Genomic DNA, 14,805 nt, shown 5'->3' with positions numbered 1-14,805 from the left:
AATACATTTCAAAATTAGAAAGGTTACAAGTGAGAACCAGTGTTGAGCAGAATTTGAAAAGTGGTCCTGTGTTAGATTAAGGCTGCATTAACTACTATTAGTACAAAAATCAAAGAGGAGTTCTGGCACACCTTAACCCCAAATTGGAAACATGGTCCATACTTCTGAGAACTGACAAATGCCATACATTACAGTACTACTCAGATCCACTTCTTCTTTAAGAATGCAAACTATGCAGTGTTTGTTTTTTTCCACTTCATTCTCCCTAATTCCTCAGCAAAATACACATTAAAAATAGAAAAGAAAAAGAAACTATGGTTGCTAGTAATTGCTTTATTTTCTTCCCCCTGCAAAGACAGAACTTCATGAACTACTGTCATGTATATTATTTTAGCTAAGCATCTATTAGTAACACAAAATGTATCTGAACATTTGAATCAAGGTAACATCTTTGCTCAATCATTATTTGTAATTGGCAAATGAAGGAAAAAGAACATAATCTTCAATGAAGCCCTTTCAAACAAGTTTTTTTTTTCTCTCAAACTTCTTTTGCAACTCTTGAATAATTGAAGTTATGACAGCACGCTTGAAAGGAAATAGAAAATTAATGAATTATAAGATGTTCTTGGTTTTGAAGAAAAAAAAAAAAAAGATGCGAAATAGGGACAAAATATAATCCAATAAATTACCAACTCTTACGAGCTAGTACAACATTTCTGTCCAATAAATGATTGTCAACATTTCTACACCATGCGCTTTCAACTGTTAAAGTTCTAATTCTTAATACCCCACTAATCTTTACAATATCCCCTTCCTTTCTAATCCCACTCTAAAACACAACTAGCCAAAAAATGTAAAACATGTGAACAAAAAAATATTCTACCTTTTGTTAGGTATACCTGTAAGACTATAATAATGTATGAATCAATGATTCCTAGCTTCAATGCTATTTGAACTATGTGCAACTCTACTGTTATGTTTATCCTTCGACAACTTTTCTGTAGAAAAGAACATAGGCAGCTGATGACTTTATCTTCTCCTTGCTAATGGGATGAACATTGCTATCGTCGAAGTCGTACCATTGATCACCACCATGCTACATGAAACATGGTAGCACAAATCAATGAGGGTGAACATACCATATATATTATATAATGATAGTAACAATGTTATCCAATAGGATCAACTTTTCACAATCATTGCAATTTGCATAATAAGTAAACCAATGGAGAAACATTACTATTGTGCCAAGCTTACCCTCTAAACAAAACAAGACAACCTTTCATTGTGAAGTTCAGAATTTTACAAAGGATTGAAACTATTTCCAATAATCCACAAACTTAGGTTTGTTTTATAGGTAAAAAATCTCATCGTACCCAAAATTATATGCTTAAAAATGAGCACTTACATGGACAAAAGCTGTGTAATGACCACCTCCCATACTTCCATAATGGTTACTGATAGCATATAGCATGTATTGGTAAGATTTGCCATTCCTGTGAGAAATATAAGCTGACAAATCAAGATTATCCACGGGAAAGTCAACATATGTTTCCAGCTTGTTCTTCATGTAACGACTATATTGAAACCTCTTAAGATGAATGACCAAAATCTCAGGAAGTCTCCAAAGATCTAGCTTCTTACTGGCTTGACGATGTTTTTTACAGCTAGGGCAGTACCTAGAATTACACAAATCCACCTTAGAAAAAAGTATCACTGCTCACGAAATACTTCATGCAAGACGATATAAACTTAATGAAAATCATTTTAAGAAAAATATAGTATTTAGAGTATTTAGATACACAGTATCCCATTCAATTGTAAGCAAAAGAAAATGCAAATCAAATTGCCAATCAAAGATTTATAGTTCTTTTCCTTAATGTTGCAGTTGTATAGTAACTAACCACATGTCTTCGGGTCCAAGAGGTTCTTCTTGCAAGAATGTATCAAGGCACTTGTATAGTGAAGCTGACTCCTGAGGTTTCTTTGCCAAAAAGCCAGACTTGTAAACCTCAGGCAATGGACTGAAAAGCTGGGAATCAAATTGTTGAATCTGTTTATCTGACCAATATACAAGCACATGCAGCAGCCTCAACTCTTGATTTATTTCCAGTGGCTCATTCATTGATATCTTGGAATCCTTGACAATCCCTTTTTCATCTGTTATGTAAAACTCCAGTCCTCCATCTGAAGAAGAATCTTCCCCATTCATACTTGAACTTAAATGAGGTGACTCCATCCCCTCCGTTTCTGCCATTCTTTCCGTTTTGTTACTCAAATCTAAATTTTCTAAGGACTCTTCAGTTGAAATTTGAAATGAATTTAGCAACTTTAGATAGAGATCACGGAGATCAGATCCTTTTGTAACATTGCAATGCTTAGACACAATAGGAACTCCAAAAGCCTTCCAATTTGGAGTTGATTTCCCATGAGTTTGCTGCCTGACAAGATTTGTAAAAATCCAAAGTTAACGATGGTAAGGAGAAACACAAGTAAACAATAAAAGCCTATGCATGGCATGCAGATTATAAGTGCGTATATGAACCCAATTTTTGTTTATAGTCTGGCAGTGAGCATTCAACTGATAGAGTAGTTCAAACTGTCAATTGCAAAGGTAAATTAAAACCATCTAATTATGGGAGATGTCAAATAATAATGCTAAACTTAAACAAGGTATTTGAGATATTATATGATGACATTTCCTTTTATTCTACCAACAAGCTTCATAGTTCAGTTCTGTTATGGCTTTCTATATCCCGTGAGTTTACGGTCAAAATTTGGCAACATATTTATAGAAAGAAGACATAAAAAAATATAAATTGGAAACAATATATCATGGATACCAACGATTCCCTAGCAAAACTGTCTTGATCAAATAACATAACCTCGTTCTTTTAAAACTGAAGTCATCCATGTTTCTAGTTTCTACAGAGGAATCTTAGGCTGGAATAATTTCCTGATTGCTTATAATGGTAGCTAATACATCTTAGACTGATTTGAGAGATTTTGACGAGTCTTGCTCGTGAAATCGCAAACACTATTACTTTGTATTATCACAAGAAAGGAATTGATTTAACAGATAGTCCTCTTCAGACAAAAATCTTACTTCTCCATCTGCTGATTTGTAAAGACAAGAAAAGGTCCATCACTATTATCTTTCATAAATCGGTAAGCAACAAGTCTGTCAGCATCTCTGATTAAGGATAATGAATCAGATGGATCTTCAAGAAAACGTATAATCATGTTGTTGTATGCCTGTACCACAGCCCATGCTTTAGACATATAATTTTCTACAATATGTTTAGGTATCCATAATGAAACTCAAAGAAGAAAAGAACTGGCTTCAAATTAGATTTTTAAACTGAACAGATATACCTCAGCCACCAATAAAGTTTCATCAAGCCCCAAAGAACATGCAATGCCTAAAGCTCTAGTCAGATCTTGAAGTTTTCCATTTTTTGGGACGGAAATAGTGTATGGTGATAACTGAGTAATTCCATTAATGCCATTATTCACAACAGTCAAAGTCATTGTTCTCATTGTTGTCGACGGCAGAGGTAATGATAAGTACATGAATGGATCAAATGTCACAGAGACCTTTCTACAAATTGGACAAACTAATGTTGATTTATATTGACCCTGCATAAGATAATAATGGTGGTTCATAAAGCAAACAGAATAATGTTAGGAAGAAAAGGTACCGAATTTAATTCACATGGACAGAAGGAAAACCCAGCAACAGTTGAAAAAGTGTGTAGATTGCAGTATTCTAGAAGCAGGAGAGAATCACAGATCATTCTTAACTTGAATTTATGATCCAACTTTCTTGTTACTCCATTTTTTTTTTGCATCAACTGCTACTGCTATACTTCATAATTGATCAAGATACTAAGATCACCTAAGGGTCATATACAACATTGACATTTTAAAGGTCATGATTTTTAATCCTGTCTATTTATGAATGATCTTTATTATTTATGGAAGATCCAGTAGAATTAAAAATCCAAATGAATTTTTAAATTTTATTTTTTTGAACAAGTGTTTGCCCTATATAATATTATGTCTGAATTCATCATACTGTAGACATTGCATGCTCTAAATTTTTCAACATATTAATTTGACATAATTGACTGACATAAAGATGTGTCACTTTGCCACCCTGCTTGCTTAAGTTTGAACTCTATCTAAGTAACTGTTTATAGTATACTAAAGTTATAAATGTTTGAGTGAATGATAAATATGGAAAAGGAAAATCTATTAACACTTTCCAACATAATCTCGGAATCAGAACAACTAATCAATTAACACTGTGATTGCATTTGCACAAAACAAGAGGATACATACTTGGCACACATCAACAATTATAGAATCATTGCGAGCCAAATGGTTATGCCAATATTCGTCGGCAACCTCTGTATCTGGTCGATCATCAGCATCCTTGGCTTCAATATATGGCTTACGTTTAACACGATTCAAATCTTCATGAAGTCCATCCAATAAGAAAGCAAGAAGCTCCTGTGGGGAAAAAATATTGTAGACAATGGAAGGATACATGAGAAATAATATTCAAAAGGCCAAAATAAAATAATAATAAAAATATAAGCATAGAATGAAGGACCAAGATTCACTAACTTGGGAATCATGCTGATTAAATCCACTAAATTGAGGTGCAAATCTAGCAAGCTTTGCTTTGAAAGCTCTTGGTGCTACCGGACCCGCTCCAGGAGCCCATAGCTTCCTAAGTAAATCTCCAAATGCCAAAGCTATCTCACCCTGGAGAGAAGCAAATTCAAAGAATATAAAGTGAAGGACTTCCTAAGAATAGAATTTACCTACAAGAGAATTTCCAGATATATCAAGCTAATAAAGTACAAGCAGCTAAATAATGGTAACATACATCCATTCCCAATGGGTTATCATGATTTATTTCTTTGGCATAATCTTCAAGAAAATAGTCAACAAGCTTTGGTGTGTGTGCTAGGCACTGGAGAGCACTGTTCATGAAACAAGTATTTCCCAGGTTTTGCAATCCGGTTAATCCCAATGAACCAGCTTCGCCAGGGGAAAAAGCGCTACCATTCATCTTAAACGAACTATTAGTCTCGTCTTTCTTCCCTTCTTTACATCTCGATGGGTCTGACAACCCATAAACTTGCAACTCTAGAAAAATCTGTATATCTTTAAGAGTCATATTAATATTGCACATAAAGCACTATTGAATCATAGTCAATAATTCATACGGCAAAGTTGTCACAATTATCAACTAGCAGCCATCAAGAGAGAAGACAAGTTACTGTTCTACAAAAATGCTAAAAATAAAGATTCCAGGCAAAAAAATGACATGTCATTTGAGGCAAAAAGGACAATAAGCTAATATACTTCCAAGATGATGCGTTTTTCTCTGCCAAACACATTCAACATGTGATCAAAACTAAAATCATGGACCAATGCCGTTGTATCTACAAACCTCATGTAGAGTGTCAATTCAATTAAACAATTGAAGAAATGCAGGAAACAAAAAGAAAAAAAGGTATCCACAATAAACAATAAGGAACTTATAATGATAAAAATAAGAAGAAAAGTATAGAAATTTGTTAAGCAAAATATAATCTAATTTACCTCCTCGGACTGCTTTTGACCTTCGGATGAAATCTTGCTTTTGTCATTCAGAAAAAATAAGGTTGTCCGACCTGAAAAGTCCCAAATGCGTAACTGTGCAATAACAGGTCAGAAATCCTCAATTTCTTGCAGTTTCAATAAGATTGCTGAAAATGTATCTATTTTTCTGTTCTAATTTGATAGGTAAAACTGCAAACAGAATGTTATCTTACCATCTCTGTATCTACACCAAATATTTTACAGGATCTTTTAAAGAGCTCAGGTGCGTTGTCCTATGAAGAAGGGAAAAAATGGGAAACTGGATTAGGATTTGAAGAAAGAGATAATTGAAATGAGTACCATGATTGCCTGAAAACTTATGAACAAAAAAGGAAAGCCATATTGAACCTAACCAGACAATATTGCTACTCATATATAAAGCCTTTTGGCAATAATAACTGCTCAAGCGAGTTATTTACTTACATGCAGAAAATTAATTTTCAATCATTGTGGAATCGATTTTTCTTTCATATTTTCTCTTTTCAGTATGTTTCTATTATGGTTTATCATTATCTTAAAGCATCAAAACACCATGGTTCCACCAACATTTCATCAACATTGATAACTAAAAAATTGACAAAATAATTGTGGAATATTAATCCAAATGCCTTAGCCATTAGTCATTAGATACCCTTGAACAACAGCAATAATAAAAGGAGTAAAAACTAGTTACCTTTTTGCTTATTCTTACTCCCAATGATTTTGTTTCTTTCTGAACATTTAGCTTAAGTTGTAAAGGATATATGTCTGCCATATCGTCCTCAGTAGATGAACACCCTTTCTCATCCTTTATTGCATTTTTTGAATCACTATGCCTAAAGAAACCAAAACGTGTGATACAGGAAACACAATTAACAAGTATTATGAATGTTGATCAACCATGGACAATAACCATTCATGTTTCACTAAGTGGGTTGGTTGCTTTAAAACACCAAGGTATCCTATTACAAAATAAGATGCATAGACATCCAATTTAAATCTAAATATTTCTTCACGGCTTCACCGATAGTTTGTCTTTGTATCCCTCTATCTCCAACTATTGAAGTATTACTATCTGATCTAATCTCATTACTAGAACTTTTATGAATCTTGTCCATACATAATCAAACCACCTAAGGTGAGATTTTCTATTGTATGCTGAATAGGCAAAATCATTATGTGATTACATTCATTTATAATGATAGGTATAAAAAAAATTTAAGGAAAAACTATATTCCTGGTGCTAGTAATCAAATTTATCAGGTTGTTGCAAACAGGGATTTCGAGTTTGCTTGACATAACATAAGAACAAAAAAATTTCATGTTAGGATTAGGTTCAATTAGAACATTCCCCTCAAAGATGATCTATCGCAAGTTAGGTTTGTAGCATGCTAAGCCTTGGAAAGGGATAGCCACCACATTCCATCACTTCCCTCCAGTAACATACATGTGAATGGAATAGGCAGTTAAAGGAAAATTTGTTGCTAACTTGCTATAATTATAGTGTGTTTGCTCTTAACATCTTATGTATCCACTCAAACTAAGAAAAGTAATTATCAATGAGTGAGACAATTAAATAATTTCCAAATAGTTTTTAAATTCGAACACCTTAACAAATGCACTTCAATTAATGTTTTTTTTATACAAAAAAATACCACATAGCACCCAAAGTGTAAATTATAATTGAATCAGTGGCAAAAGGTAATTGATTATATCGAATACTTTATATAATCAAAGTGTAATCTAATCATTGAATAGAATCTATACTAAAATTTCTAATTATAGAAAAGATAAAATAGTTTCCCCAAAAGCTGAAATCTAATTCACTTGCAATTGCTTTTCTTTAGAAATAATTACAAAAAACCATGTAAAACAAGTGGTTGTAGCATCTATATCAGCTTACTTTTCATTCAAATTAGATTGTAATGCAAAAACGATTTTATTTCACCCCAAAGTTGAAATTAAACTAAGATGACTGTTTAAAGTTTCATACATGACCATGAAAGACACAGCATAAAGTTGTACCATGAATATGAAATCACAGTAGAGTTTCACACAGCAGAACCAGAAACAATTGTCAAGCCAATTTAGCAAATTGTTCAAAATCAAATTGTACAAACTTACCACAATACAACGTGCAGTTGAGAAAAAAAAAAAAAAAAACCTAGCATAAAAGCATATTTTGACTAGAACCTCGCACAATTCAATCATTTATACAATATTTGCTTATACAAGTTAGATAGAATTCTCTAAAACCACTCACCACTTGAGTGCCTGCAACCACATTTCCCCAGAAACCAATGCAAAGTCCCTGCCAGACACACCAACCTCGCCATTCTCGCGATTCTGCATGGATGACTCCTCCTCCCTCTTGAGACCAAACATGAGATCCGAATTGAATATGTTGTTGATGATCTTCATAGGACCTGCATATGAAGAACCAGCAACACCTGAATATAAAACACCCTCCTTCCCTTCCGAACCCTCCGGCATTGAACCCTTAGCCTCCTTCCACCACCTGAAAACACACATAACATCAATACACCATTCACAACAACTTTCAATCCAACAATTCAAGTATTCACAAGACTCCATAGACCAATGCATATGGAAGAAACAAAAAAGGGGAAAGGCAGCTATCAAATTGAAGCAAAAGAGAAATGTTGTGTTTTTTTTTTTTTTTCAAATCATTAGTAGGATTGATTATGATATCAATGCACGTGGAAATGGTCAATGAAATTATTTGAGGTTCGGAGAATTGGAATTGGAGAAAATGTGAGAGGAAGAGTGGAACGTGAATGTGACCTGAGAGGAACGAAATAGACTCGCTCGTCATCGTTGTTTTCTGAATGTGAATCTTCCGCAGGAACACTTTCCATTGAATATAAAAGAAGAAAGAAAGAAAGAAAACGAAGAGAGAAAGGGATTTAAGAAGTGGAAGAGAAAATGCAGATCATTATGTTTTAGAGAGAGAAAGAGAGAGAGAGAAAATGACGGAGGGATTTGCAGAGAAACAGGTGGAGCTTCCTCTTACATCAACGGAGAAGCAAACGGAGGGAAAATTAATAATTATTTATTCTTGTATCTCTATATCTAAACTTTTATTTCTCATTTATTATTTTTTTTTCTCATTTATATTTCTTTGTTTTTATACTTTGACGCATTAATGATAATTAACAACATAAAGAGTAAATATTTAAAGTATATAGCTATTTTGTGTTCTCACACGTTTTAACAGTATAATAATAATAATAATTTTAATTTATTTTTAATGTATAATATTTTATATTTTAACTTATATTCTATGCTTGTGGTTAATTTTTTGTTATTTACCTAACATGATTTTTTTAAATTATGTCTTTAAAACACATGTTAATCATGGTTAAGATCTATATTTATGTTGGTCTTTAAACAATTTTAAATTGGATACTTTTCTCTAAGAAAATTTTATTCTTTAGGCACGTCTTTGAATAGGATAATTAAAAGAGAGAAAACAATTACAAAAAATATTTAAGATTTTCAAGAAATTTAGTTAAAATGTGTCTAAAGAACACAAATTAATGTTATCAATTATAAAAGTTTGTATAGACAAATATATAAATTTTTTATTTTTAATATATTTATTGTTCATTTATTAAAATAAAAATTTAAATTCTTTTACTAATAATAACATTAAGATATTAACTTAACCCAATTTTTAATAGCAAAATAATATATTTGGATTTTTTTTAGAAGAAATTTTAAAATTAAAAATTTTAACGAGAAATTTTAGTTATTAAAAAAAACAAAGTATTGTTTTAGTCTATAATATTTATGTTAAGTCTTGATTTTGTTTTTAACATTTAAAATGTCTTATTTTTATCTCAAATATTTTATTTTGTCTTATTTTAATTTTTTGTTCAAAATTAAAATATTTTCTTTTAAAAAAATACATTTTTTTTTATTATTTTATCACTTGGCTCTCAAAATATTGCAATGCAACAGCCATAATGATTACTATAATTATAATTTTTGCTATTATCTAAAAAAAAAATCATAATTAAAGAAAGAGTATTTTTGAAAAAAAAAAGTTTTATTTTGATAAAAGAATTAAAATAGAATGAAATAAAATATTTAAAATAGAAATATAACGTTTCAAACGTTAAAAATAAAAATAAAATTTATCATAAATATTAAAAATTAAAATAATATTTTATTCTATTAAAAAAATAAATTAATTTAATGATAAGAGAAGGAATTTAAATTTCCTTCTCGCTCTACCTCACTTCAAAATGCATGTATATGTATTAACTAACATTTATAACTAACAAATGATAAAATCAAATACATATCTTATTAATGAAGATAATTTAACTATCTTTTGAAACAAATTCTTTTAAAAATAAAAATAATATAATTACCTCATTCAAAAAAAAATTGAAGGAAATGTAATTACAATATTGAAATTTTCTTATATTTGAAAATTGAAATGCACTAAAATTTTAAAATATCTCATCTAAACACACCTTGAAAATTTTTTAAATTTATTTCCGTCAAATAGATTAAAACATAATTGTCTTATAATAAAATTATTTAAGAACAAAACATACAATCTAAAATTTGGTAAAAAACAATTTAAATATTTACTCTAACATAAATAAATAAATAAATAAATAAAAAGATGTATAGGTCTTTTAGATTTTTGGTGAATTTATAAGTCTCTAAAAAAACTAAGATAAATATAAATTCTTAAGGATTTATATATCGTACTAATTATTTTAACGCTAAAAATATATAAAAGAAGAGACGCTAATATTAGAATGACATTTTTGTTGATTTGATAATATAACATAAATAGATTTTTTATGTTGTTTTTGGTAAAAAAATTAATTTTTATACATTATTATAGTAAAAGAATTTTTTATACATTCACTAATAAGAGTTTTTCAATAAAAAAATTATTTAAATATATAAATTTGATTCTGGTTAGATAATTATATAAAATTATTATACTATTATAACGTTAAAATTAAACTTTTTTAAAATTAATGAATTGTATATTTTTATCTTTTTAAGTTGGATTATATTATATTATTTTGTCTTATATTTATTATGTTGTGTCAGATTTTTAGAATTTTTAAAAAAAATGTTTTCTATAAATATCCGCAAAGACAGAGAAATGGAGGCCCCCCTCCCCCAACTAAGACGGGGAGGAGACAATAGGCATTTTCTTTAATGCAGGGGGCAGAAAGAATTGTTCTAGCACAGTATCCCTTACATAATCTTATTGTCAATGTCATCCTAGACCAAGAACTTAACTGTTCTTTCGATAAGATTAATATTTTCAAGGATTTAATGGTTCGTTATTGAAAATTTTGTGGACTTGTATCTCTTTTTCAATAATAATCAAGGACATATATGTATAGGAGTTTTTTAAGATGGTAAAAATATATTTGTGTGTTTAAAGGACTAAGATAGATAATAAAATTGATAATAAATTAATAATGTCGGGACTCTTGTAATTACGGCTTTTTAAACTTTTTTATTATATGAACCTAGTTTTCATCGTAAGAAAAGGGATTTTTTTATTGAAATTAAATAAATACATAAATTACCAAAATTCATAAAATATGAAATAATTATTTAAATGTATAATATATTACATTTCGGATATTGAAAGATGAAATAGAAAATAGACATATTTTAAGTACTGAAATCTCGTTATATGACTATACAACGCCATGATGTATCTAAGGTGTACTCGGAATACATGTTAAGTGAGAGAACAGATATTGAACATCAGAGATACGCGTAAATTTAGAACATGGTCTCAATATCCGAAATACGTATAAAACGCGTAATTGGAGTAGATATGTTCCGAGACATATATAAAGGTCACAACAACTGAGATTTTCGTTCATTTGAATAGTTTTTGAGAATTTTGTGACTTTATAATAGGTTAAGTTCGAATTCCTAAAGCACATATGCCCCCACAATATGTTCCTGACGGAGACATCAACAGACTAAATGCGACTTGGTACATAACTGGAGTTTTGGATTTTGAGGTTAGTTTTTTTTTCCCTCTTTTATTTTTAATAAATGATTAGTTTAGATGTTTAGGATTTATTAATTTAGTTAATGCGCTAGGTATTTTGCGTACGACAAGTTAAAACTTCTATATTAACTTAGTTATAATATGTTTTAATAATTTTTATAATTAATTTTAACTTAAGTTAAATAAATAAAATAGTTAAACATAAATTAATATATTATTTAAATTAAATAAATATATTATTTAAATAAAATATTTGTTCAATTAGATTTTTTTGCTAAAATTTATTGTTAGATTGAAGTCATCTAAAATATTACCAGTCCGGTTAAAATTGTGCAACATGAATAATTTATTTTTTAAATCTTGCTTAATTGTCCTTTCTTTATTTAATACTGTGAATATTAGCAATAAAAATGATATTTGTATGGAATATAATATTTTATTAATGATATTTATCTACTCGATTTACAATATTTAATAATTATTAAATATAATTAATTGTTCAGACGAGATTAGTATGCGAGAGTAAATGTTGCGACTATTATAGAGGTCTCGGTTACTGTTGCCACGTCGTGTAACCTTGGGTCTCCCCCGCCGGACAGCCTATTGCCTTATATCAGGGAGGCAGAATTTGGACATGCAATAGAGTTAAAGGATTTTATATTTGACAATTTCTTGATATTTGTATTTGTTGAGCAGTGGAGGCCTGAGATCCATAGCTTCCACCTTCCATGGAGTGAAATCAGCATTACGCTTCAAGATGTTGCCTACCACCTTGGTCTGTACACTGAGGGCGAGCCGATTGGGGTTGTATCAGAGACTTCCAACAATACCATAGACACCCCATGTGGGATTAGGTTCGGATTTACTTGGCGCCAGGCCGTCACTACAACTAGAGGGAGGGAATGAGGTCTTCAGTCTGAGGATGACCTGGCTAAGGAACAGGATTTCACACATTCTAACTGGGGCACATCCACATACACTCCGTAAGTACGTCAGGTGCTACTTGATGATGCTTATTGGGTTTTTTTTCACGGATAAGTCTGCTACACTTGTTTCTTTGTGATGGTTGTCTTTGCTGGTGGATTTTCGCACTTGCAGTCAGTTGTCTTGAGGGTCTGCATTATTGCTGACACATATGTACCACTCACTCTGTACTACTGCTAGGGGTGGCAGGAGTACCCGAACCCGTGGGTACCCGACCCGCCCCGGATGCGGGGCGGGTGCACTAGCGGGTATATATTATATATTATAATATAAAATAAAATATATAATATAAATATATAAAAATTATTAAATATAAAAAATATATAAATGACTTTTAGTTGTGGCTAGGGTTTCATTTTCACAGTTTCACTCTTCACTCTTCATATTCAAAATTAAACCCTAATATTCTTCTCCAATCGAACTTTTTCTTCTCCAAACCTACCGGCTGCTGTCGTTTTCAGTTTGAGAGAAGGGCTTCGCCTCTGTCCGAAAGCAGAGCTTCGCCCGCCGTTTTGTCTGAGGGAAGAGCTTCGCAGCCGTCCTCCATCTGAGAGTAGAGCAAAAGCCGTCCTCCTCTGTCCTTCGCCGTAAGCCCGTCACCGTCGCCATGAGTCGGTTGCCGTTGCTGTTGTTGTGAGTCTGTCGCTGTCTCTGCGTCCTGCGAATCACTGGATCTGTAAGTTTCTCTTTCTCTTTCTCTCCTATTGTGAATCTGCAACTAAACTCTGGAACTAGACACTAGATCTATAACTAGAACTCTATAACTGTGAGTTAATTTTTCACTATTTTGATATTGATGGGTCAGATTGTTGTGTTTATCTGAGTCATGTTAGGAGGAATTTACAACATTCATACTTATATTGTTTCTAACCTATGGCTGGATATATAATGTTTATCCTGAATTTCCTGATTTTACATTAAAATTTCTTAGTCATATATACAATGGCTGCAGAACAGAGGGAGAAAAATGTCTCTACCCACACCCACACGAACAAAGAACCTTTTTCCTTTTTTCTTTATTAATAACTATTAGCTCATCATTTCTATACCTATTAATTATTAATTAACAATATACATTATTCTAAATAAATAGCTTATGGATAGGAATGAAATACTATTATTGTTTTCTTTATATAATAAGCTTATTTTACTTTTAATTTATTATTGTTCATCACTCTATTTTTTTCTTTTTTTCTTTTGGCTTCAATTTAATTTTCATCTATCAATTATTTAAAGCAAAGTTTATGATGTACATTGAGACATCCAGTTTGCACAAGGACCTCTGTTTTGTTATCTTGTGCTTTTTATCTCTTGGCAAAAATTCATTACCTTTTTCCTTCTTTTTTTCTTCTTCGTCAATGATATTATAGTTTCTCCTTTTAATAATTGCCACTCTTACTTCAATAACATTAGTCTCATATAAATGACAATAACAATCATATTTTCATTCAAGAATGATATGCATCACAGAAAGAAAAAGTCCTTCTTATTATTGACAAATCATGTGTTTATGAATTATTATTATTCTGTTTATATGATTCATGTGCTTATGAATTATTATTGGTAACTGAGTCTTGACAATTATTTATTCTAATAATTTAAAGTCTTATATTATAATAGCACCTAATTATTTTTTCTCCCTCTGCTTTACATTTATCCCCCATGTGCTTGAATGATCAAATGCTTGTAATTTATAGTACTATATAGTGGTGTGCTATTTTATTATTTGTTTCAACTCATTATGGGGTTTATAGTAAGTATTTATTTAATCTTTATTTATGTTAATTTTTTACATAGTACTAATTAATTTGTTAATTGTTATCTCTTTTGATTTTTAGGTTTAAATTTTGATTTGTAAACTTTTGATAATGATGAAGATATGGAAAGGAATCAAGAATAAGGATTGAAGGCTATTTTATATCTAATATTGTAATTTCTTTATTATGTTATTAAATTTGTAGTGATTTAACACTAGCTTTTTTTTAATTCAAGTTATTTTAGCTAATGACATTATATGAATTTTATGTTTATATTTTAATTTATCTATGAATTTTAAGTTTTTGTCTTAATTTATATATGAATATGTAAAAATTAAAATAATATTTAATTTTTATAGGGGCGAATAGGAGTGGGGCGGGTACCCGCGGATA

General features: G+C 30.6%; 1 protein-coding gene across 1 annotated transcript; it reads right to left on the bottom strand.

Annotated features, from left to right (window-relative positions):
* Window positions 1-662: 662 nt before the first annotated feature.
* Window positions 663-8,685, bottom strand: UBP8 (ubiquitin-specific protease 8). Its single transcript, XM_016332990.3, has 13 exons — window positions 8,443-8,685; window positions 7,901-8,155; window positions 6,332-6,473; window positions 5,832-5,891; window positions 5,620-5,712; window positions 4,898-5,170; window positions 4,633-4,773; window positions 4,345-4,515; window positions 3,376-3,639; window positions 3,107-3,255; window positions 1,905-2,441; window positions 1,409-1,679; window positions 663-1,096 (listed from the first exon to the last, which is right to left on the bottom strand). The coding sequence occupies exons 1-13, from the start codon at window positions 8,514-8,516 to the stop codon at window positions 980-982; spliced, it is 2,547 nt and encodes an 848-aa protein (XP_016188476.1). The 5' UTR covers window positions 8,517-8,685; the 3' UTR covers window positions 663-979.
* Window positions 8,686-14,805: the final 6,120 nt, after the last annotated feature.

Source organism: Arachis ipaensis, chromosome B3 (genome assembly GCF_059453495.1).
Source record: "Arachis ipaensis isolate K30076 ecotype BB chromosome B3, ASM5945349v1, whole genome shotgun sequence".
In the NCBI taxonomy this organism is placed as follows: domain Eukaryota; kingdom Viridiplantae; phylum Streptophyta; class Magnoliopsida; order Fabales; family Fabaceae; genus Arachis; species Arachis ipaensis.
The sequence above is the reverse complement of the archived record's forward strand: the minus strand, read 5'-3'. Positions and strand labels throughout refer to the sequence as shown.